A 21,878-nucleotide genomic window follows, 5' to 3' on the forward strand; every position below is an offset into this window, starting at 1 on the left:
GGGGAGAGCTGGGAGCCCACTGCTGAGGCTCTGCCCCTCCCCCACCCCCAAAGCCAAGGCACTCTTGCCTACTCCTCCTCCATCTCCAGCATCTGTTTCTTTTCTGGTTGGGGGCGGGGTGAGAAGAGAGTCAGGAGAGGAGGGAGGGGGGCTCCCATTTGGGCTATCAATCCTGTCACTTCCCTGGCTAAATGAATGCGGCACAAAGGGGGCCTTTCACTCCTGGGCTGGCCCTCAAATCACAGGCCTCCTAGCAGCTTCCCCCAAGTCACTGCCAGGCTGGCGAGGGGGACAAGGAGGGGCTGGCAGGACCCCAGAGCAAAGGGAAAGCCAAGAGGAGGGCAGAGGGAGGGAGGCCTTTGGCCTTTCTGCAGCGCTGGGCTGCACTGTGAAGACTCTGTTTGAGGGTGTGTGTGTAGGGAGTGCGGTCCTGGGCTGGAGGAGGGTCTTGAGACCCTGGGCTGGGTGGTGGGTCCCCTCCTTTCCTGTCTCCTGGTTGGAATTGGAATGTACAGTCCCAGAGTGGTCATCCTGTACAGTTGTTCCCAGGGAGAATGGAAGTGGAAGCTCTCACCTACGGTTTCTTTTTTTCTTTTTCTTTTTTTTTTTCTTTCTTTCTTTCTTTTTTTTTTTTTTGTCTCCAGGGTAACCACTGGGGCTCAGTGCCTGCACTACAAATGGGTCCTGGTGGCATTTTTTCCATTTTGTTGCTGCCCTTGCCGTTAGACAGGACAGAGAGAAATGGAGAGAGGAGGGGAGGACAGAGAGGGGGAGAGAAAGACAGACACCTGCAGACCTGCTTCACCGCCTGTGAAGCGACTCCCCTGCAGGTGAGGAGCTGGGGGCTTGAACCGGGATCCTTAGGCCAGTCTTTGCACTTCATGCCACCTGCGCTTAACCTGCTATGCTACCACCTGGGCCCCTCACCTATGGTTTCTTATGGCTCTCTGGTCTGAGTCTGCCTGTGACCCAGCCCCAGCCCCAGCCCCTTTCTCCTACAGGGGCTGCAGCCTCCTGGCTTGGAGGTGGGGGCCTGTGTGTGCTATGTCTCTCTTCTTCTCTGGAAAACCCTCAAACTCCCCCCCCCACCCCCTCCACTGCCACTGTTTTGTCAGGACTCTGGGTTCCAGCTGCTTAACAACTGGAAATATCTCAGGACTGTTCTTTGTGAAATGGCAGCCCAGGCACCTATTGGGACCTGTATTCAGGGGCCAGGTGGTGGCGCACCTGGTTGACTGCACATGTCACAGCGCACAAAGACCTGGGTTCAGGCCCCTGGTTCCCACCTGCAGGGGGAAAGCTTCACAAGTGGTGAAGTAGAGTAGCAGGTGTTTCTCTGTTTCTCTCTCTCTCTCCCTCTCCCTCCCACTCCCATTGTAGTTTCTTTCTGTCTCTATCTTATCAATAAAAAATAATGAAAAATTTTAAGGGGCTTAAGTGCATGTGGCGTGGAAGCCCAAGGACCAGTGTAAGGACCCTGGTTCGAGCCCCCCCATCCCCACCTGCAGGGGGGTCGCTTCACAGATGGTGAAGCAAGTCTGCAGGTGTCTGTCTTTCTCTCCCCGTCTTCCCCTCCTCTCTCCATTTCTCTCTGTCCTGCTCATCTTGAGTACTAGAGGCCAACAATAACAGACAGTAGATACCCTCTGCAGAGAGGGTGACCACAGACACCTCCCTCCAGCACTGCCTCCTCCTGTCCAGGACCGAGTCCTATCCATACTCCCAGATCTCAGGCTACAGTGCCACCTCTTCCAGGCAGTCCTCAGGGGGCTCTCAACCAGGACTCCTCAGGGGGGTTTATCAGCTTCTGCATCTTCAGAAACAGGAAACTCTGTATTCTCCACTCTCCCTCTGAAGTTATCCTGGGGCCAACATTTTAGTGAGAAATGCAAAATTCGAGCTTATCTATGTACATGCCGTGAGGATACCAGGCCACACCACACCACATGGTCACATCCCCCGAGCGGCTCCTCAGTCAGTAGCTGTAACAGCACTGGCTCAGGGGGTGCAGAGCAGCCTCGAATAAATGGCTGGACCTTATGGAGCACAAGACCAGCTCTCCCAGGGCTTCCCGAACACCCGGGACACCACACACTGAAAGCTGGGCACGTCCACCACTTGGTGTTTCTTCTCCACGGACACTCACTTCTGTGTGGACAGCATCGCTCATTCTCCCATGAAATGTGGGCTTTTATTTTGAAAGCCAAGTTGGAAGGCTGCCCTGTTGCCTTCTCAGAAATTCCACCAAACGAGCCCCAGCCTCTCTGAACCTTTGTGTGCTGCCTCCCGACCCCTCGCTGCTCCCTAGTCTGGGAGCTCCTTCTTCTCCAGCCCCCTGGATGCCCGGTGTAGCCCCCAACCTAGGCTCAGTCCCCTCTGGCGGCCAAGTCAGCCCACCCACCCACCCAGCCAGCCCTTCAGCCACAGAAATGACGGCTGTTCTCTGAGAAGAGCGTGTGTGTTTGTTTATAAGGAACTCTGGTGTTTATCGTCCTATCACAGGGAAAACTTGAGGGCAGGCTTCTGCCAGGTTTGGAAAGCAAGTTCTGGGTGGTCTGACTTGGCATAGGCAGAATTCACTGCCTGGGGGTCGGCAAGGCTGCAGAGCAGATGAATAGCTGAGACCCATGGCCTGGCCTGTGAGGCCTCCAGCCCCTTGGAGACTGATTCTGAGCAAAGCAGGGCCAGTGAAACAGCTCATCTGGATAGTGCACGACTCAGGTTCGAGTCTGACCCCCACCACACTGATACTCTGGACTCTGTCACGATCCCTCTGCCTTTCTGTGTCTTAGTTCTGCAGAAAACTTCCCAAGCAGGAAGGCTAAATATGGGGGGGGGGGGGGTATATCCTTGCTTTACACTCAAGCAGGGCTGACACATACACATTTGTGCTGGTGGGGGGGTGGGATCCTGGGAGGCGTTGAAGCTGGTCTATAGGTGTCTATCTTTCTCTCCCCCTCCCTGTCTCCCCCTCCTCTCTCAATTTCTCTTTGTCCTATCCGACAACAACACCAGCAACAACAATAACAGCAACAACAATGGAAAAAAGATGGCCACCAGAATCAGTGCATTCGTAGTACAGGCACCAAGCCCCAGCAAATCCTGGAGGCACAAAGAAAAAAGAAAAGATAACGCCCATGCCTGCCCCTGTGTGTCTCTGTGTGTCTGATCTTTTTACAGCTCTTGGAGTATGTGAGTTGTGATCCTGATCGTAAGGGGAAAACTTCAGGTTGGGTGGTTCAGTGGGTAACCTGCGTGTCTTACTATGCACAGGGCCTTACCAGCACATGGGGACTCCATGCGGGATGCTTTGCTGTCTCCCCTCTCTTTCACTTCTCTATTTTTTATTTGTTTTGTTTTTGCTTCCAGGGTTATCACTGGAGATTGGTGCCTTTACTATGAATCCACTGCTCCTGGTGGCCATTCCCCCCCCATTTTATTGGGTAGGACAGAGAGAAATTGAGAGGGGAGTGGAAGATAGAGAGGGAAAGACAGACACCTGCAGACCTGCTTCACTGCTCATGAGTGATCCCACCTTGCAAGTGGGGAACCAGGGGCTCGAACCAGGATCCTTGCCTGCCTCCCTGTACTTTGTACTATGTGCGCTTAACCCAGTGTGCCACTTCACTTCCCTCCCTGCATCACAAACAGAGAGTAGGACTTGGTGGTGGTGGTGGGGCAGCTCATGGCATCACACATGTGCAAAGCCCTAGGTTCATTATCTGGCACCACATAAAAATGGTGTGAAGATAACTTTACAAACATGCATTTTTGTTTCTCTCTCTTCCCCTTCTCTCTCTTTTTTAAAAAAATTATTTATTAATGAGAAAGATAGGAGGAGAGAAAGAATCAGATATCACTCTGGCACACGTGCTGCTGGGCATTGAACTCGGGACCTCATGCTTGAGAGTCCAATGCCTTATCCAGTGTGCCACCTCCAGGACCACCATATTTGTTTATCTATGCTGCTAACTACACTTGGTCTTGAATCTACCTAGCTTGGGATGGTGACTCTCTTTCCTTTCCTTTCTTTCTTTCTCTCTCTCTTTTTTAAAATCTTTATTTATTGGATAGAGACAGCTAGAAATCAAGAGGGAAGAGGATGATAGAGAGGGAGAGAGACAGAGAGACACCTGCAGGCCTGCTTCGACACTTGTGAAGCTTCCTCTCTGTAGGTGGGGAGCAGGGGCTTGAACCTGGGTCCTTGCATATGGTAACGTGTACACTCAACTGAGTGCACGACTGTCCAGACCCTGGGGTGGTAACTATTTTTTAAAATATACATATGTATATATATATTTAAATTTATTTTAATGAGAGGGACACACAGAGAGAGATGCCGAGAAAGAGACTAGAACACTGCTCAGCTCTAGCTAATGGGGTGGTGCTGGGGATTGAACCTGAGACCTCAGAACCTCAGGCATGAAAGTCTTTTGCGGAACTATTATGCTGTCTCCTCAACCTGGGATGGTGACTCTTAATCCCAGTAATTTCTAGGTTGGAGGCTCCTGACTTGGATTCAGGGATCTTCTCCTGGTTCTGGGGTGTGGAGGGGGCAGGGTCTCCAGAGACAAGCCGGCATGACCTCTAAGTGCTGCAAAGACGCCAGGAATTTCCTGCTGCTCTCGGCTAACTCCCTGAAAGGCCAGGGCACCGCCAGTGAGCGTGGATCCACAGCGCACCCCACCCGTGTCAGGAGCAACATGGAGTATGCCTTCTGCTGGCCACTGCCTTGGCTCTCTTCACAGCGAGGAGGGGCCAAGGAGCCCACCGTTACAGTCCTAGGGGCCGAAGGAGCCCCTCTGTCATTTTGAATTTTATGTGCCTAGAAGCTCATTCCCAACTCTGGGGAGTGCCTAGAAGCTCATTCCCAACTCTGGGGTTCATCACCAGGAGCCTTAACCTGGGTGAACCAGGCAGAAGTTGGGGTCTCTGTCCCTGCCAGCTCTGAGCTGAGGTGGAAACCTCCAGCCTTCTCTGCTCTGCCAAGCCCACTGGTTACGTAGCAACGAGGGAGAGGCCCTGCCACAAATTCCCCGGCCTGCTGGTACCCACAGCCCTGCTTCCTGCTGGCCCCTCTTCCCTCTTGTCCTCTTCCAGGGCGTGGGGCACTGTGGCCTTTCATGACCCCTTCTCAGTAACCACCAGGCATGGCCAAAGTCATGAGGGCCATGGTGGGAGGACACAGCTTCATGTCACTGAATGCACGCAGCCCCCCTCTTCCTATGGCCCAGGATAGAGTGCCACTGAGCCCACCTGGGGGCAGCTTCTGGAAAGTTCTGTCTTCTGGAGGCACTGACCATTAGTGTAAGAGTTGGCATTTATGTATCCCTGGAGGTGGTGTAGTGAATAAAGAAAGCGTTGGGCTCTCTGAGCTCAAGCCCTCCCACTGCATTCCTTTCTCTCTCTCTCTCTCTCTCTCTCTGCCTCCAGGGTTATTGCTGGGGCTCAGGGCCAGCACTACGAATCCACTGCTCTTGGTGGATTTTCCATTTTGTTGGATAGGACAGAGAGAAATTGAGAGAGGAGGGGAAGATGGAGAGAGATAGACACCTGCAGACCTATTTCACTGCTTGTGAAGCGTACTTCCTACAGATGGTGAGTGGGAGTTCGAACCCAGATCCTTGGACTTAGTACTATGTGTGATTAACTGAGTGTGCCACTACCACCTGGCCCCCATAAATAAATCTTTTTAAAAGACAAACAAAATGAAACAAGAGTTGGCACTCACTGAACGGTGGCCGTGTGCTAGCTTCATGCTAAATTTCTCGGTGCCTAAGCTCAGCAAGTCCTCCCCCATGGCCCCCTGAAGAAGTCTGTTACTTATTATCCCTGCCCATCCCACAGGTGGAGAAACTGAGTCTGGGAGCCGCTACCGACCACACTCAGAAGGCTCAGATCACAGAGAGCAGACTCAGATTCAAACTCAGCCCCCATCAGTCACCATCCACGCTGAGCTTAATGCCATGCTGCTTCCTGTCCTGTGCCTCTGGGGACGCAGTCCAGGTTTGGCATCTGTCTGATCCTAACCACCACAGCTGAATGGTCCTGAGGTTCTGCAAAGCCTGGCCACAGTGTTGGTCTCCCTCCCCTTGGTTTAAAGTTCCTTCAGCAGCCAGAGCTCCCGAGTGGCTGAGCAGTGGGGTGACTCTTGTAAGTCCAAGGGACCATGTAACTTGGGGGATCTTAGATGTGAAGTTAAGGTTCTAGGGTGCAGACTCTTAATCAGAGATGTGAAGGTGCGACTTTTAGAGAGTTTTTTTTTTTTTTTGGGGGGGGACCCTTTTGCCTTTCTGCCCCTGAGAAAGGCAAGGAAGTAAGAGGTATATGGTGGGTCACCTTGCCCCGGCCAGCACACTGTGAGGGGCTGCCCCTTGTCCCTCCCTGGGGACACATGCCTCCTTCCCCCAGGGCTCACCTGAGAGTCGGAGACTTCTGAGGGCTTCTCGGTCAGGCTGCTGCTTTCTGCTGGGATGAGGTCATTGTACTTGGTGACATCCTCATCAGAATAGTGGAGGCTCCCTGGGCTGGGCCTGGGAGGAGACCTAGAAAGAGGAGGGGGTGTGAGGCTGGGGGAGAGACTCAGTGTATGTGTGTGTGTGTGGAGGGGGGGTTCAAGCCTGCAGGGCCTCCCCCCCATTCTGATCCTTCTTCTGTGTCTGAGCTTCACAGTCTGGGGCCTGAGAGTGAGGGTCTTTGGGTTGGGGGTCTTCTAGGGGAGAGGGTAGGGGTTGACGGGCCAGGACCAAGGTCCTGAATTAGCCAGGGATGGTGGGCAGGCTGGGAAAGAGCCCTAAGCTTAGGCACTGGGACTCCTATGCAGGCAAGTTACAAGGCATCTCCCAGGCCTGCTGAGCCTGGCTGAATCTACCTTCTGTGAGCCTGGGCTGCAGACATGTTCACGCAGTCACAGAACTCACAGAGGGCACCTGAGAAATGTACGACCACTGATCTGAACCATTTCTGGAGTGGGTGGGTGAGTGACATCACTCAACCCTACCTTGATGCCAAACCAGCGAGAAAGTCACACGTTTCTGGAGAGTCCAAGGCCTGACTCATGAAGGAGCACCAGGACACTGAGTGCATGGCCAGTGGGGTACCGGGGTACCTAAGTTTGTGGGCAGGGTGAGGACAGCTAGCACGGGAGGCCTCGTGGGGACACCAAGTGGGGGGACTGGGGACTTCCATGACTGCCTATTTGGGTCTCCCGGCACCCAGGCTCTGCCTTCCCAGCTCCATGGAGCTCTCTGGAACTATGGCCCTGAACTGTAGCCGTCTGCTCTGGGACACCCCCAGTTTGCTGCAGAACAACCTTGCAGCCTGGGAATTCAGGACCAGCACTACCCCCCCACGCTGTGTCTGCGGGCGGTTTCACTCCCGTCAACCCAGTTAAGTCTCAGATACTCAAAGATCAAACGCTGCTGGTACCAGCAGCAGCTTCTTAGCAGATCAGACAGGCCCATGGAGGATTCGGAGAAGGAGGAGGAGGGGTGGTGACCCCAGGCTAAGGCGGTCTCGCTACAGCAGCGTGAGTGAGTGGGGTGGACAGGCCACCAAACCCGGGGCTGTTTGGGTGCAGATGGGACTCCTGTGTAGACACAGTAGTGCTGGGGACACGCTGCCCCCCCATGTGTACACTGTGGGCAAGACAGCCAGGCTTGCCGTCAAACACCCTCTTGTCCCATGTGGCAGTGCCCTGGAGCCAGCCTGGTGAGGGGGCGGTGGCCATACTGGGCCTGCCACTGTGGCCTCAAATGGCTCTTTCTTTGGGAAGTTGGACTTGGTGGGGAATGAGAGCTCGGCCTTAGGGGGCCCTCGCTCCCTGCCACCCCCCCACCCATCCCCCTGCTGAACACACACACAGCGCTGCTCCCCGCAGGACCAGACAGAGAGGCTCTGTGAACTGCACCGCCCAGGAGAGGCCTGTCTTCTGTTGCTGTGTCACTGCCGAGGAGCCAGGAATGTTAATAAGGCTGAGCCGGAACCCAGGCCCACAGCCTCCCAAACTCTCCCAGGCTCTCGGGAGTATAAAACCTCCAGGTCACGTCAGGTGAAGGGTCCCCTGCATACCAGCAGCTGCCCTCGTCTTTGGCAGTGGACAACCTGGTCACCACGGGGAGTGGGCTTGAGGGGCCATTTGGGGGGGGGGTGAACAGAAGCCAGAAGAAACTGGGGGGATGGCACTTGAGGAAGATCAGTCCTGAAATACGTGCAGCCTGCAGTGTTCCTAGTTGTGGCCGTGAACTGCGAGCTCAGATCAATAGGGACTCGGAGGCTACACAGGCTCTGGTGCTAAATATAATATATATGGGCCCTGGGGCAGGCGGATGGGGCAAACAGTTAATTTTACTCACAGACTATTTTTTTTTTCCCTCAAGAGTGGTAGCTACTCTCTGCCCTAACCCAACTTTCTAGCCCTTTTCTCTACTTTGACACCATCTTCTTGGACAATATTTTTGTCTAACTCCATGAGTCCACTGCTCCTGGAGGCCATTTTTTTTCCCTTTTGTTGCCCTTGTTGTTGTAGCCTTGTTGTGGTTATTGTTGTTGTTGATGTCATTCATTGTTGGATAGGACAGAGCGAAATGGAGAGAGGAGGGGAAGACAGAGAGGAGGATAGAAAGGTAGATACCTGCAGACCTGCTTCACCGCCTGTGAAGTGACTCCCCTGAAGGTGGGGAGCCGGGGGCTCAAACTGGGATCCTTATGCCGGTTCTTACGCTTTGTGCCATGTGTGCTTAACCCGTTGCGCTACCACCCGACCCCCCAAGATCCCCATTCTTATCTACTGTGTTCTTACTTTTTGTTTCCTGTTCATTAATCATTTGGTCCCACTTTGTATCTTGCTGCCCTTCAGCCACCAAGTTTCAGATGTTACCATGACGCCATCCTGACTTCCCTGTGCAGGTGACCTCACCAGTGTGTCCTGGAAACTCACCACCCCAGAGCCCTGCCCCACTGGGGAAAAATAGAAACAGGCTGGAGGTATGGATCCACCTGCTAACGCATGTCCAGCAGAGAAGCAATTACAGAAGCCAGACCCTCCCCCTTCTGCTCCCCATAAAGAATTTTGGTTCATACTCCCAGTGGGGGAGAAATGATAGGGGGAAGATGACCAGAGGGCTCTGAACTCCAACTCTATCAGAAGAGAGAAAAGGAAAAAGGGAGAGACGGTTAGAAATAGCAACAGGTGTAGGTGTGACTTGGAAAGGAAGATGCCCCATCCCCACCAAAAAAAAAAAAAAAAAAGGGCAAATATATACAAATATAGACAGATAGTTGTAGAAATAACAGTCAACCCATATCTGCAACCTTAGGAGAACTGCTGTAGCTTCCAATGGAGGGACTGGGGATCCAGAACTCTGGTGGTGGGAACAGTGTGGAATTGTACCCCTGTTATCCTGTAATTTTGTAAATCAATATTAAATCCCTAATAAAGAAAAAGAGGGGTGAAAAGAAAGTGGAGGGCTGGTCTCGATCTGTCCTGGTCGTCTGCTCTTTCAGGTTTCCTTTGAGAAGTGCTGAGAGTGGGGACTGGGGACAGAGTGGGAGAAAGTTGTCCTAGGATGGCGGCCTGTCTCTGCCAGGCCCATTTCTCCTCTAGTTTACACAACAACGCCAGCAGTTTGGAGTCTGTCACCGTAGGTGCAGACCCATTGCACAGCCTCCCCAGGCAGCAGCTCCTGTGGTCCTTTCGCTGATGGTTCTCAGAGCCCAAGCACACATTTCATGCTTTAGCTGGAGACCGTCCCCTGGGCACCACTGCCCCCCCCCCCCCCAATCTCCACCCGCCTTCCCCAGGCCAAGGGCTGGTACCTGGTGTATAGGCCGTTCTTCCGGCAGAAGGAGTTCTTGACAGAGAGGCGCCGGTTGTTGAGTTCCAGGGCAGGGAAGCTGCTCTCGTCTAAGCTCATCATCTCCCCGTGGCCCAGAGCACTGGACTTAGCGCTGTTTCCTGCGGGAGGTGACACGGGTCACTCACTCTGGCCCTTCAGACCTGATGGCCTCCCTTCCACAGAGATGCCTTCCTGGCCCAGATTTTTTTTTTTTTTTTTTGTTGATTTTTAAGTTTATTCTAGTTGTTTGATATGTGACAAAGGAACTTTGTGTTTTGAGAGGGAGAGAGAGAGAGAGGAGGACAGTGTCACTCTAGTACCTGTGACACCAGAACTCAATCATAAGAGTCTTTACCCTCTACCAGCTGAGCCAACCTCCCTGGCTTCTATTTCAATTTTTTTTTTTTTTAATGAAAGAGTGAGTTAGAGAAAGTGTAAAGCATCACTCTGCCGCTCACAGAGTTCTGTTTGGACAGTGTATGGTGTGTGTGTGTGTGTGTGTGTGTGTGTGTGTGTTGTTTTTATCTCTGTTGCTCTCCTGTGATGACAGCTCAAACCCAGGGCCTCCTGGGTAACAGGCAGGTGCCCTACTGCTAAGTCACCCTCTCAGCCCCTTTTTCTTTATTTTTAAATTAACTTACTAATTTTACAAGAGGGGGAGAAAAAGATCAGAGGATCCTGGCACATGTGATCTCAGACATGGAACCCACAGCCTCACGACTGCAAGTCCTGCACTCTAACTATCTGAGCCCCGACCCTGTCGTTCTTCTGTTGTTTTCTCTTTTTATTCTCTCTTTTTTGGTGTGTGTGTGTGTGGGGGGAGGGGATCAAACACATGCAAGGGATGCACTCAACAACTGAGCCACATCCCTGGTGTGTGTTTCCAGACCACTGCTCAGCTCTGGCTGATGGTGATGCTGGGGACTGAACTTGGGACTCTGGAGCCTCTAGCTTGAAAATCTTCTTGCTAACCACTAGGCTGTCTCCTTGGCCTGCTTTTTGTTGTTGTTGTCGTCATCAGTGTTGAGGCCATACCTGGAGGTAGAGCTAGTGTGCAGGAACACTAGGCCACTCCACCTGACAAAGTAGGAGAGACATCCCCCGCAGCAGCCAGCTCTGTAGACAGCGTGAAACTGGACTCGGCCAGCGGGGCTGGGCACCAGCTCACCTGAGTCCGTCTTCTTGGCATACTTCTTGCTCTGGCCCCGGATGATGAGCACAAAAACCAGCAGCAGGATGAAGATGAGGCCGACCAGGGCGATGACCACCAAGAACCACCATTCCTCATAGAATGGGTTGGCTTTCTGGGCTGGGAACATGGATGGGGGTGTCAGGTCCAGGGTATAGGAACCCCTCCCCTTGCCTCCTAACCTCCCATTGGAGCTGGGACCCCACCCTGTGCCCTCTAAATGAGGCAGAAGCTAACATGAGGCAGGCTAGGGGGATAGTTTCATCTAAGTGTTAGCTGGAGGGGATGTGCTCTGGGACTACTTCTGGACTCACTGAGGAAAGAGAGCTGGCATTGATTAGTGATGTCTGCCTAGGACAGAGATGGGCAGAGGGGTGACGGTGTGTTTGCTGTATTTCCTTCCTTCCTTTTTTTTTTGTTTTGTTTGTTTCCAGTGTTACCTCTGGGGCTCAGTACTAGCTCTATGAATCCACTGCTCCTGGTGACCATTTTTTCCCATTGTATAGGATAGGACAGAGAGAAATTGAGAGCAGAAGTGGAAATCGAGAGGGAGAGAGGAAGATAAGACACCTGCAGACCTGCTTTGCTGCTGTGAAGCGTCTCTCCTGCAGGTGGGGAGCTGGAGGTTTGAACCCGGATCCTTGCATGGGTCCTTGAACTTAGTACTATGTGCGCTTAACTGGGTGCACCACTGCCCGGCCTCCTTGCTACAGTTTCCTGAGAGTTCAAAGCCTACCTTAATAGGCAGACCTAAATGTCTGTTAACAAAGTGCTTGCCTGACCAGCTACGGGTCTGGGTTTAGTTAGTACCAAATCTTCCTCTGGATGCAGAAAACAAGTAACAGACTCCAGGAAGAAGTCTATTACTTCCCAAGTCCCCAGGACAGCGCTCTTTGCACCAGGAAGCACCAAGTCACCCGCTGTCTGGTGAAGAATTGGCTGTCTTACCTCCTTCATCGAGTGTTTCTCTCCCTAGACTCAGTTCTGTCCTTCTAGGTGAGGGTGAGAACACATGGGAGATGGCTGGGTCTTAGAAACATGGTTGCTATGGGGTGGATGGGTGAGATGGGAGAATACAGGTCCAAGAAAAATGACAGAGGTCCTAGAGGGGGTTGTATTGTTATATGGAAAACTGAGAAATGTTATGCATGTACAAACTATTGTATTTACTGTCGAATGTAAAACATTAATTCCCCAATAAAGAAGTTAAAAAAAAAGAAACATGGTTGCTAGTAGAAATTCTTTCTTCAAATTATGTATTTATTCATTATTGGATAGAGACAGAGAGAAATTGAGAGAGGGAGGGAAGAGAGAGAGGCAGAGAGATACTTATAGCCCCGCTTCACCACTTGTGAAGCTTCCCCCCCTGCGGTGGGGACCAGGGGCTTGAACCTGGGTCCTTGTGCATTGTAACAGGTGTGCTTAACCAGGTGTGCCACCTCCGGGCCCCTGCTAGTGGAAATTATGAGCTACATTCCTGCCTGAGGACAGGGACCTTGGTCTGAACAGCAGTCAATGATTAGGTCTGGGGTCATGTATTTAGATGTTTGGGCTTGGAAATGTGCTGGGAGAAAAAGTAGAGGAGAGCGGAAGGGGGGAATGGCTAGAGTTCTTACTCATCTGGCACTGCTCAGCTAGGAGGACCAGGTTGTATTATCATGTCTGCCTTTTGGGGCAGTTTCTATGGAAACATGCAGTTTATGGCCTGGCACCCTGGAATCTCCTGGGTGATGATTTCACGAAAGCTCTCGTCTCAAGCCCTTATATCTGTGGGCTCCCTGCCCGGGACTTATAGAGTCCTCAGAAAGGAACTCCAAAGATTCATGACCCCAGCATCTTCTGGAGTTGAAAACTGACTCAGGCCCCAGTTGAGGGCCCACTGCTCCAGAGAACAGAAGGGACCCGGATCTGTCTGTGCTCTTCCCCCCATCATCCTGACTCTGTGTCCAGTGTCTTCTATGATGGGCCCCTGGTCTCACTCCACAGTACCTGGCACAGATTGGGAGGGGCTGCTGGGTGTGCCAAAGCCGTAGTCATTGACGGCGATGACCCGGAAGTCATAGCTCACACCTGGCTTCAGGATATCCATGCTGAAGGTGTAGGAGGTCACCTCCTTGGGGATGTCTTTGATGAGGACATCCCAGAGCCCTTCATCTGCAAGAGCACACAGACAGAGGTGCTGTTGAGGGAAGACCCAGCTCCATATTCACTTATCCCCCCAAAGCAGAACCCTGGTTACCTTGTCAACACTTGATCGCCAGTCCTTGGCATCTAGAAAGTTCTCAGGGCTTTTTTTTTTTTTTAAGATGCTTTTGTGAAGCATTTTATCACTTTTAATATTTTTCTTAATTATCTTTATTTATTGGGTAGATACAGCCAGAAATTGAGAGGGAATGGGGGAATAGAGAGGGAGAGAGACAGAGAGACACCTGCAGCCCTACTTCACCACTCGCCAAGCTTTCCCCCTGCAGGTGGGGACCAAGGGCTTGAACCCGGGTCTTTGCGCATTGTAACATGTGCACTCAACCAGGTGTGCCACTACCCAGCTCCCATTTTGCCCTTTTATTCCTTTTATTGAACATCTGAAAAAAAATACATATCTATTCACCACCAGAGTTATTGCTGGGGCTTGGTGCCTGCATCATGAATCCACTACTCACTACAGCTCCCCACCCCCCTTTCTTGACTTGATAGGACTGAGAGACATTGACATTAATGGGGAGGAGATTGAGAGGGAGAGAAACAGACACCTGCAGTACTTGCTTCATGACTCATGAAATGTGTCCCCTGCAAGTGGGGACCAGGGGCTTGAACCTGGGTCCTTCTGAATTGTAATGTGTGCATTCCACTGGGTGTGTCACACCTGGCCCCCCTAGAATGTCTGAAAGTATTGTAAAGACATACAACATGCAGAAAATATTGTCACAACCAACCTAATACCAGCATTCAGGGAAAGAGATTCACCACCTTAGCATGTGTGGGCCAGAACTTAACAGACTCTGTCTTCCATGCCACTAAAAGTGACGGCAATGTCATTCTAAGTGTCTGTCTATACTTTCATCACATGGGTAGACCCTCTTCTCCTTAATCAGGCCTTTTTTTCCTGAATCTCTCTCCTATTCAAACATGCACAATGGTAGAATCAGACCCCCCAAAAAAGTAGAGGTTTGTGTTATTTTTAAAAAATTATCTTTATTTATTTATTGGATAAAGAAAGCTAGAAATCAAGAGAGAAGGGAGTGATAGAGAGGGAGAGAGACATCTGCAACACTGCTTCACCACTCGCAAAGCTTTCCCCCTGTAGGTGGGGACCGGGGGCTCGAACCCGGCTACTAGTGCATTGTAACATGTGAGCTCAACCAGGTGCGTCACCACCCGGCCCCTTGTTTGTGTTTTAAGAACAACTGTGGGGGAGGGGAGGGAGTCAGGCGGTAGCGCAGCGGGTTAAGTGCACATGGTACAAAGTGCAGGGACCGGCTCAAGGATCCCGATTCAAGCCCCCGGCTCCCCACCTGCAGAGGGGTCACTTCATAGGCAGTGAAGCAAATCTGCAGGTGTCTACCTTTCTCTCCCCTTCTCTTTCTTCCCTTCCTCTCTCCATTTCTCTCTGTCCTATCCAACAATGACGACAGCAATAACAACAACAATGATAAACGACAAGGGCAACAAAAGGGAAAAAAATAGCCTCCAGGAGCAGTGAGTTCATAGTGCAGGCACTGAATCCCACTGATAACCCTGGAGGCAAAAAACAACAACTGCAGGAGGGTTGAAGTACCTGAGAGGGTCTGGTCAAGTTGTCTGCATTTGATGGGGCCCTTCCCTAACTCACCCCCCCCCCCCGCCCCGTGCGTAGTTAGCAGAGGAAGGAGCTGAGTGTGCTGGAGAGGGTTCCTCAACATTCTTGATACCCCATTCTGGGGGCTCCTCAAAGTTCCCTTTGTCTGTGATTCCTACAACCTGGCCTCCGTGGGTCACTTCTGCCTCATTCCGAAGGATATGGAGGACACATTGTCCTGGCCAGAGAAGAGGTAGGCCCTGTCGAGGTGTCCACCACACCCATCACCTCCTCTGGGTGGGGAGGCTGGAGAGGGCCCCAGCCCGAGGCTCACTGTGGGGTTCCTTGGCTGTTGAATGAAGGTAAGCTGCCCCTCCTTCCTCCAGTGCTAGTGGGGGGGCTGATTTAGCACCCCAAAGTGCAAACCGCCCGGTCTGGGATAGGCCCCTTGTCACATGAACCAGAGGCCAGCAGTTATCTATTATTATTATACATGAGTCTATTCATTTGATCGAGACAGAAAGAAACTGAGAGGGCAGGAGGAGATAAAGAGAGGGAAAGAAGAGGGAAAGAGGGAGTCGGGGGGTAGCTCAGCAGGTTAAGCGCACGTGGAGCAAAGCACAAGGACCAGTGTAAGGATCCTGGTTCGAGCCCCCGGCTCCCCACCTGCAGGGGAGTCGCTTCACAGGCGGTGAAGCAGGTCTGCAGGTGTCTATCTTTCTCTCCCCCTCTGTCTTCCCTCCTCTCTCCATTTCTCTCTGTGCTATCCAATAACAATGACAGCAATAACAACAACAATAATAACTACAACGATAAACAACAAGGGTGTTCGAACCCCGGCTCTCCACCTGAAGGGGAGTTGCTTCACAGGCGGTGAAGCAGGTCTGCAGGTGTCTATCTTTCTCTCCCCCTCTCTGTCTTCCCCTCCTCTCTCCATTTCTCTCTGTCCTATCCAACAACGACATCAGTAACTACAACAATAAAACAACAAGGTCAACCAAAGGGAATAAATATTAAAAAAGAGAGAGAGAGAAGAACAGAGAGAGAGAGAGAGAGAAAGAGACAGAGAGATACCCTCAGCCCTGCTTCACCTCTCCTGAAGCTTTCCACCTGCAGGTGGGGATCAGGGGCTTGGACCTGGGCCCTTGACACACTGTCATGTGAGCACTTAACCAGGTATGCCTCCGCCTGGCTCTGGCCAGTACTTGTAGGAGAATCTCAGTGCAGTGACTGCTGGTCCTCCATTCATGACAACTCCAGGGCCATCACCCAATGGCCATGGGACCTCCTGGTTGCTGCCACCAGGGAGCAAAGGGCTTGGACATAATCCCATGCTGTCCTTGCCACCTCCATGCTTCCTTCCAGGCGGTTCTTTCGTCTGTGGAAAGCTGCTTCCGAGCACGTGGATGGCTACTTGCCTCAGCTTGCCCTTCAGGGCTTAAGACTTTGGCTTCCTTCTCTCTCTCTCTTTTTTTTTTTTTTTGCCCAGGGTTACTGCTGGGGCTCAGTGCTGGCAAGATGAATCCCAGCGGCCATGCTTTCCATTTTATTTATTTATTTTTATCATCTTTACTTATTGGACAGAGACAGCCAGAAATAGAGAGGACGGGGGATATAGACAGGGAAAGAGACAGAGACACCTGCAGCCCTGCTTCACCTTTCTGCAGACCTGCCTCAGTGTTTGGGAAGCGTCCCCCACCCCCCTGCAGGTGGGGAGTGGAGGGCTTGAACCCAGATCCTTGCACAGGTTCTTGTGCTTTGTACTATGTGTGCTTAACAGGGTGTGCTCTCCCCCAAGGGTTTCACTTTTCACTTTCTTTCTTTTTTTAAATTTTAAAATTATTTTTGTTTATTGAATAGAGACAGCCAGAAATCAAGAGGGAAGGGGGAGCTAGTGAAGGAGACAGACAGAGAGACACCTGCAGCACCGTTTCACCACTCGCAAAGCTTTCCCCCTGCAGGTGGGGACCGGGGGCTTGAATCCGGGTCTTTGAGCATTGTAACATGTGCGCTCTACCAGGTGCACCAGCTGTATATATATATATATATATTTTTTTAACCAGAGCACTGATCAGCTCTGGCTTATGGTGGTGTGGGGGACTGAACCTGAGGCTATGGAGCCTCAGGCATGAGAGTCTCTTTGCATAACCATTATGCTATCTTGCGCTGCCTGGGTTTCACTTTACATATCCACAGTGAAGGTGAGAAGGAAGGGTCTCAAATGAGGGAACTGAGGTTTGGGGAGAGCTGACGCTGCTGTCCAGGGGCTCGGAGCTGCCTGACTGCCCTCAGCACGGAGTCCCCTGATGGAGCAGCGTGCGTGAGGGCTGGAGCGGACTTAGTCTCCACTAATGTTGCCTTCTAGAAGCTGGGGCTGTTGAACACTTTTCCCAGCACCCACCCCAACCTGGTTCTGCCCCTCACGGTAACAAAGGAAAGGCCTGGGAAACAGATCAGAAATTGCCGGCATGCCACACTGTCACTCTGGCAGCTACTGCTGGCGTGGGTGGGTCTACTGGCTGGAACCCTCTGGAATGAATCCCTCCCTGGTCAGCAACGCCTGTCTGCTCTCAGAGATAGAAAGCTGGTTGTTGGGAGTCAGGCGGTAGCGCAGCGGGTTAAGCGCAGGTGGCGCAAAGCGCAAGGACCAGCGTAAGGATCCCGGTTTGAGCCCCCGGCTCCCCACCTGCAGGGGAGTCGCTTCACAGGCGGTGAAGCAGGTCTGCAGGTGTCTATCTTTCTCTCCCCCTCTCTGTCTTCCCCTCCTCTCTCCATTTCTCTCTGTCCTAACAACGACGACATCAATAACAACAATAATAAAAAAAAAAAAACAAGGGCAACAAAAGGGAAAAAATATATAAATTAAAGAAGAAGAAGAAAGCAGGCTGTTTAGCTGGTTCTGCCCAGCACTAGGCATGAGCTACATACATGCCTGCCTATGACAACAGCAAGTTCAGGGGCATGGACGAGAGAGATGTAGCCCATAAATGGAGAGACAAGTGCTCCTCAAGTCTAGTATTCTCTCCTCACTGCCTCCCTGCCCCACTCCATCGCCAGCTTTCAGGCACTGTTCCCACCCTTGGGGGGGGGGGGAGTCCCCAAAATGCTCCCTTTTCTTCTTTTTTTTTTTTTTTTTTGCCTCCAGGGTTATTGCTGATGCTCAGTGCCTGCACCATGAATCCACTGCTCCTGGAGGCCATTTTCCCCCCTTTTGTTGCCCTTGCTGTGGTTATTGCTGTTGATGATGTTGTTCATTGTTGGAGAGGACAGAGAGAAATGGAGAGAGGAGGGGAAGACAGAGAGGGGGAGAGAAAGATAGACACCTGCAGACCTGCTTCATTGCCTGTGAAGCGACTCCCCTGCAGGTGGGGAGCCGGGGGCTTGAACTGGGATCCTTACGCCGGTCCTTGCGCTTTGTGCCATGTGTGCTTAACCTGCTGCGCTACCACCTGACCCCCATGCTCCCTTTTCTTATGCTCAGCCCTTGATTCCACCTGGGTGCATCACACCCCAAACCCCCAAAATCTGGAATATCAGGCCCCATGCTGGGCCTCCAGGGCACTGCAGGAAAAAGCAACAGAGCTCAGTGCTGAGCCAACATTCCACAGCCTGGCACCCCACTGGGCCAACTTGGGTGGAATTTGCAGGCGGGGGCCCTGGTCTCCTGGCCAACCCGGCAGCTGGCACTGAGGGCCAGGGAGGAACCATCTGGAGTGGGCAGAGAGCCAGCCCTGCATGCACCTTTCAGCTACACGTTGGATCTGAGCTTCTGGATTCTCGCTTGACAGGGCTGCAACTACCAGGCTAACGGCAGGTGGTATGGACTTCCTGGAACCACCAGGGTTTTAACTCTTTGCTGGTGAGACTACGAGTACTTACTGACTCCCAGGTATTGATTTGTCACTGGGGTGTATCAGGACCCCCCATTATAAGATCAAACACTGACATGCCTGCTTCCTGGTATGATCTGCTATTTGTGCAGGAATAAACTCTTTTCTCTCTTTTCCTTTTTAAATGGATCAATTAAAAATTATATTTACTTTTATTTTTTATTGCCACCAGGGTTATTGCCAGTACTATGAATCTACCACTCCTGGTGGCTACTGTTTCCTTCTTCTTCTTTCTAATTTTTTAAAAATAAATTATTTAAGATTTTTTATTATCTTTATTTTATTTATTGGCTAGATACAGCCAGAAATTGAGAGGGAAAGGGGTGACAAAGAGGGAGAGACAGAGAGACACCTGCAACACTTCTTCACCCTTGCAAAGCATTCCCCTTGCAGGTTGGGACTGGGGGCTCGAACCCCGATCCTTGAGTATGTGTGCTCAACCAGGTGCACTGCCACCCAGCCATTTCTTCTTTCTAATTTTTTTTGTTTAGATATGACAGAGAGAAATTGAGAGAAAGACACCTGCAGACCTGCTTCATTGCTCATGAAGCAGACCCCCCCCCTGCAGTTGGGGAGTGGGGACTTGAACCTGGGTCCTTATGCTTGGTAATATGTATACTTAACTGGGTGCACCACTGCCTGGACCCTGATTATTCTTTTTTATATTTTATTTATTTATTGGATAAAGACAAAGAGAAAGCAAGAGGGAAGGGGGAGACAGAGAGGGAAAGAGACAGAGAGACATCTGCAGCCCTGCTCTACTGCTCGTAAAGCCTGATCCCTACAGGTGGGGGCTGGGAGCTTGAACCTGGGTCCTTATATATTATATCATGTGCACTCCAATGGGTACATCACCACCTGGTCCCCTCCCTTCATCCCTTCCTTTTGATTTTAATCTTCGAATTGCAGATCCAGGGAATTCTAAGAGCAAGCCTCCAGCTCTCTGCACCCTGGCACTGCTGGTGAACCCAGGAGCCTAGCAACACTGGGAGCTGGTAGTGGCTGAAGGCCCTGTGGGTAAGGGGAGCCGGAGAGGCAGGTGTCAGGGAGACGGTGAAACAGGAGTGGGGGAACGGGGCTGCTTATCAGGGCTCATCTCCTGATGGCTTCGGAAGCTCTCATGATTTGATTTCAGGCTTGACAGGTAAGGTTGGTAAAGTTACGTGACTGACCAGCCAGCCATTATGGCAGAGACGGCTCTTTTTTTAAATTTAATTTAATTTAATTTAATTTTATTTTTTATAAATTTTTTTTCTAACTTTTTTTAAAAATTAATTTATTTTTTATTATACAGAGACAGAGATAAATTGAAGGGTTGAAGGGAAGGGGCGATAGAGAGGGAGAGAGACAGAGAGACACCTGTAGCCCTGCTTCACCACACATGAAGCTTTCCCCCTGCAGGTGGGGACCAGGGGCTTGAACCTGGTTCCTTGCGCACTGTAGTGTGTGCGCTTAACCAGGTGCACCACCACCTGGCCCCCAGAGACAGCTCTTAAAAGGCCATCAAGAGAGCTCAGTGGGGAGGGTCCCTGTCTTGTCATCACATGGCAGGGACTGAGCGAGGCCCAGGTTGAAGCCCGGCGTCCACAGCACTATGGGAAGGTTCAGTTCTGCATTGTTCCCCAACCTCCAGCTCCCTAATAACTAAAAAAGTTTTCCCAGATTGATGAAGCCCCGGTGATAACAAAAAAAGAGGGGCACCATATGCAGGTGGGGCACTGGGCTATTAGACCGGTGCGCAATCTTTGTGAGACCTGCTGTCAATAGGCTTTTCTTCCCTCCATTTTTTTCCTTATCTGCTATGACTTCATTGATCCTGTCTACAGGTATAATACTAAATCCACTTCTATACAAAGGGAAAGGTTGCCTTTTACCCACAAGTCCATCTTGAAGAAATAACTTTGTTGTCATATCAAGTAGCACTTTGGCTACCACTCTAAAGGGAATACGCAATTGATCATTTCATTTTTTTTTCTTTTGCCTCCAGGGTTACTGCTGGTGGGGCTGGGTGGTGGCATTGCTCCTGGTGGCCATTTTTTTTTTTTTTTTGGATAGGACAGAGAGAAATGGAGAGAGGAGGGGAAGAGAGAGAGGAGGAGAGAAAGATAAGACACCTGCAGACCTGCTTCACCGCCTGTGAAGTGACCCCCCCTCGCAGGTGGGGAGCCAGGGGCTTGAACTGGGATCCTTACATGGATTCTTAAGCTCCAGTTATTTATTTATTTGTTTGTTTGTTTATTTATTTATTTTAGCACTGTTCAACTCTGGCTTATGGTGGTGCGGAGGACTGAACCTGGGACTTTGGAGCCTTAGGCAAGAGAGTCTCTTTGCATAACCATTATGCTATCTACCACCCTACCCCTACCCTGCACTTAGTACTATCTGTGCTTAACCAGGTGTGCCACCACGCGGCTCCCTCATTTAATTATTATAAATTACTTGAAAATGTAGCAGTTACGCATACGATAAAATTATCTACATGTCTAGATGATGGCTCAGTATGCATTTTTTTTTCTTAACAGTATGCATTTTTAAAATGTGATTTATTGGGAGTCAGGTGGTGGCGTAGAGGGTTAAGCGCTGGTGGCGCAAAGCACAAGGACCAGAGTAAGGATCCTGGTTCGAGCCCCCGGCTCCCCACCTGCAGGGGAGTCGCTTCACAGGTGGTGAAGCAGGTCTGCAGGTGTCTGTCTTTCTCTCCCCTTCTCTGTCTTCCCCTCCTCTCTCCATTTCTCTTTGTCCTATCCAACAACAACGACATCAATAATAACTACAACAATAAAACAACAAGGACAACAAAAGGGAATAAATATTTTAAAAAAATATGATTTATTGAAGGTGTAGATGATTTAGAGGCAATTTTTTTTAGTCTCCGGACTATTTTGTGTAGCTATCGATTTTGAAACTACTTGTGAGTAATTAATCGTGAGTTAGTAATTTTTGTTGTCCCCAGAAAAAGTATGGAAAACATAAATTTATCTATGTCTGGAAGGGTATATTCAGTTTAATTAATTTAGGGATTTAAAAAATTATCTTTATTTATTGGATAGAGCCAGAAATTGAGAGGAGAGGGGAGACAGAGAAGGAGAGAAGACAGACACACCTGCAGCATTGCTTCACTGCTTGAGAAGCTTTCCCCCTGCAGGTGGGGACAGGGGCTCGAACCTGGGCCTTTGCACATTGTAATA

General features: G+C 50.9%; 1 protein-coding gene across 3 annotated transcripts in view; it reads right to left on the minus strand.

The window, feature by feature from the left end:
- SDK2 (sidekick cell adhesion molecule 2) overlaps nt 1-21,878 on the minus strand; it is a 334,770-nt gene that overhangs the window by 4,479 nt on the left and 308,413 nt on the right. For 2 of the 3 annotated variants that reach the window (XM_060202671.1, XM_060202670.1), the window contains 4 exons: nt 13,015-13,179; nt 11,005-11,145; nt 9,817-9,955; nt 6,419-6,545 (listed from right to left, as the gene is read on the minus strand). In XM_060202671.1, coding sequence (XP_060058654.1) covers nt 6,419-6,545; nt 9,817-9,955; nt 11,005-11,145; nt 13,015-13,179 — 572 coding nt within the window. The remainder of the gene's footprint in view (nt 1-6,418; nt 6,546-9,816; nt 9,956-11,004; nt 11,146-13,014; nt 13,180-21,878) is intronic. The other variant, XM_060202672.1, reaches the window with a different exon arrangement.

This window comes from Erinaceus europaeus, chromosome 12, assembly GCF_950295315.1.
Source record: "Erinaceus europaeus chromosome 12, mEriEur2.1, whole genome shotgun sequence".
Lineage (NCBI taxonomy): Eukaryota > Metazoa > Chordata > Mammalia > Eulipotyphla > Erinaceidae > Erinaceus > Erinaceus europaeus.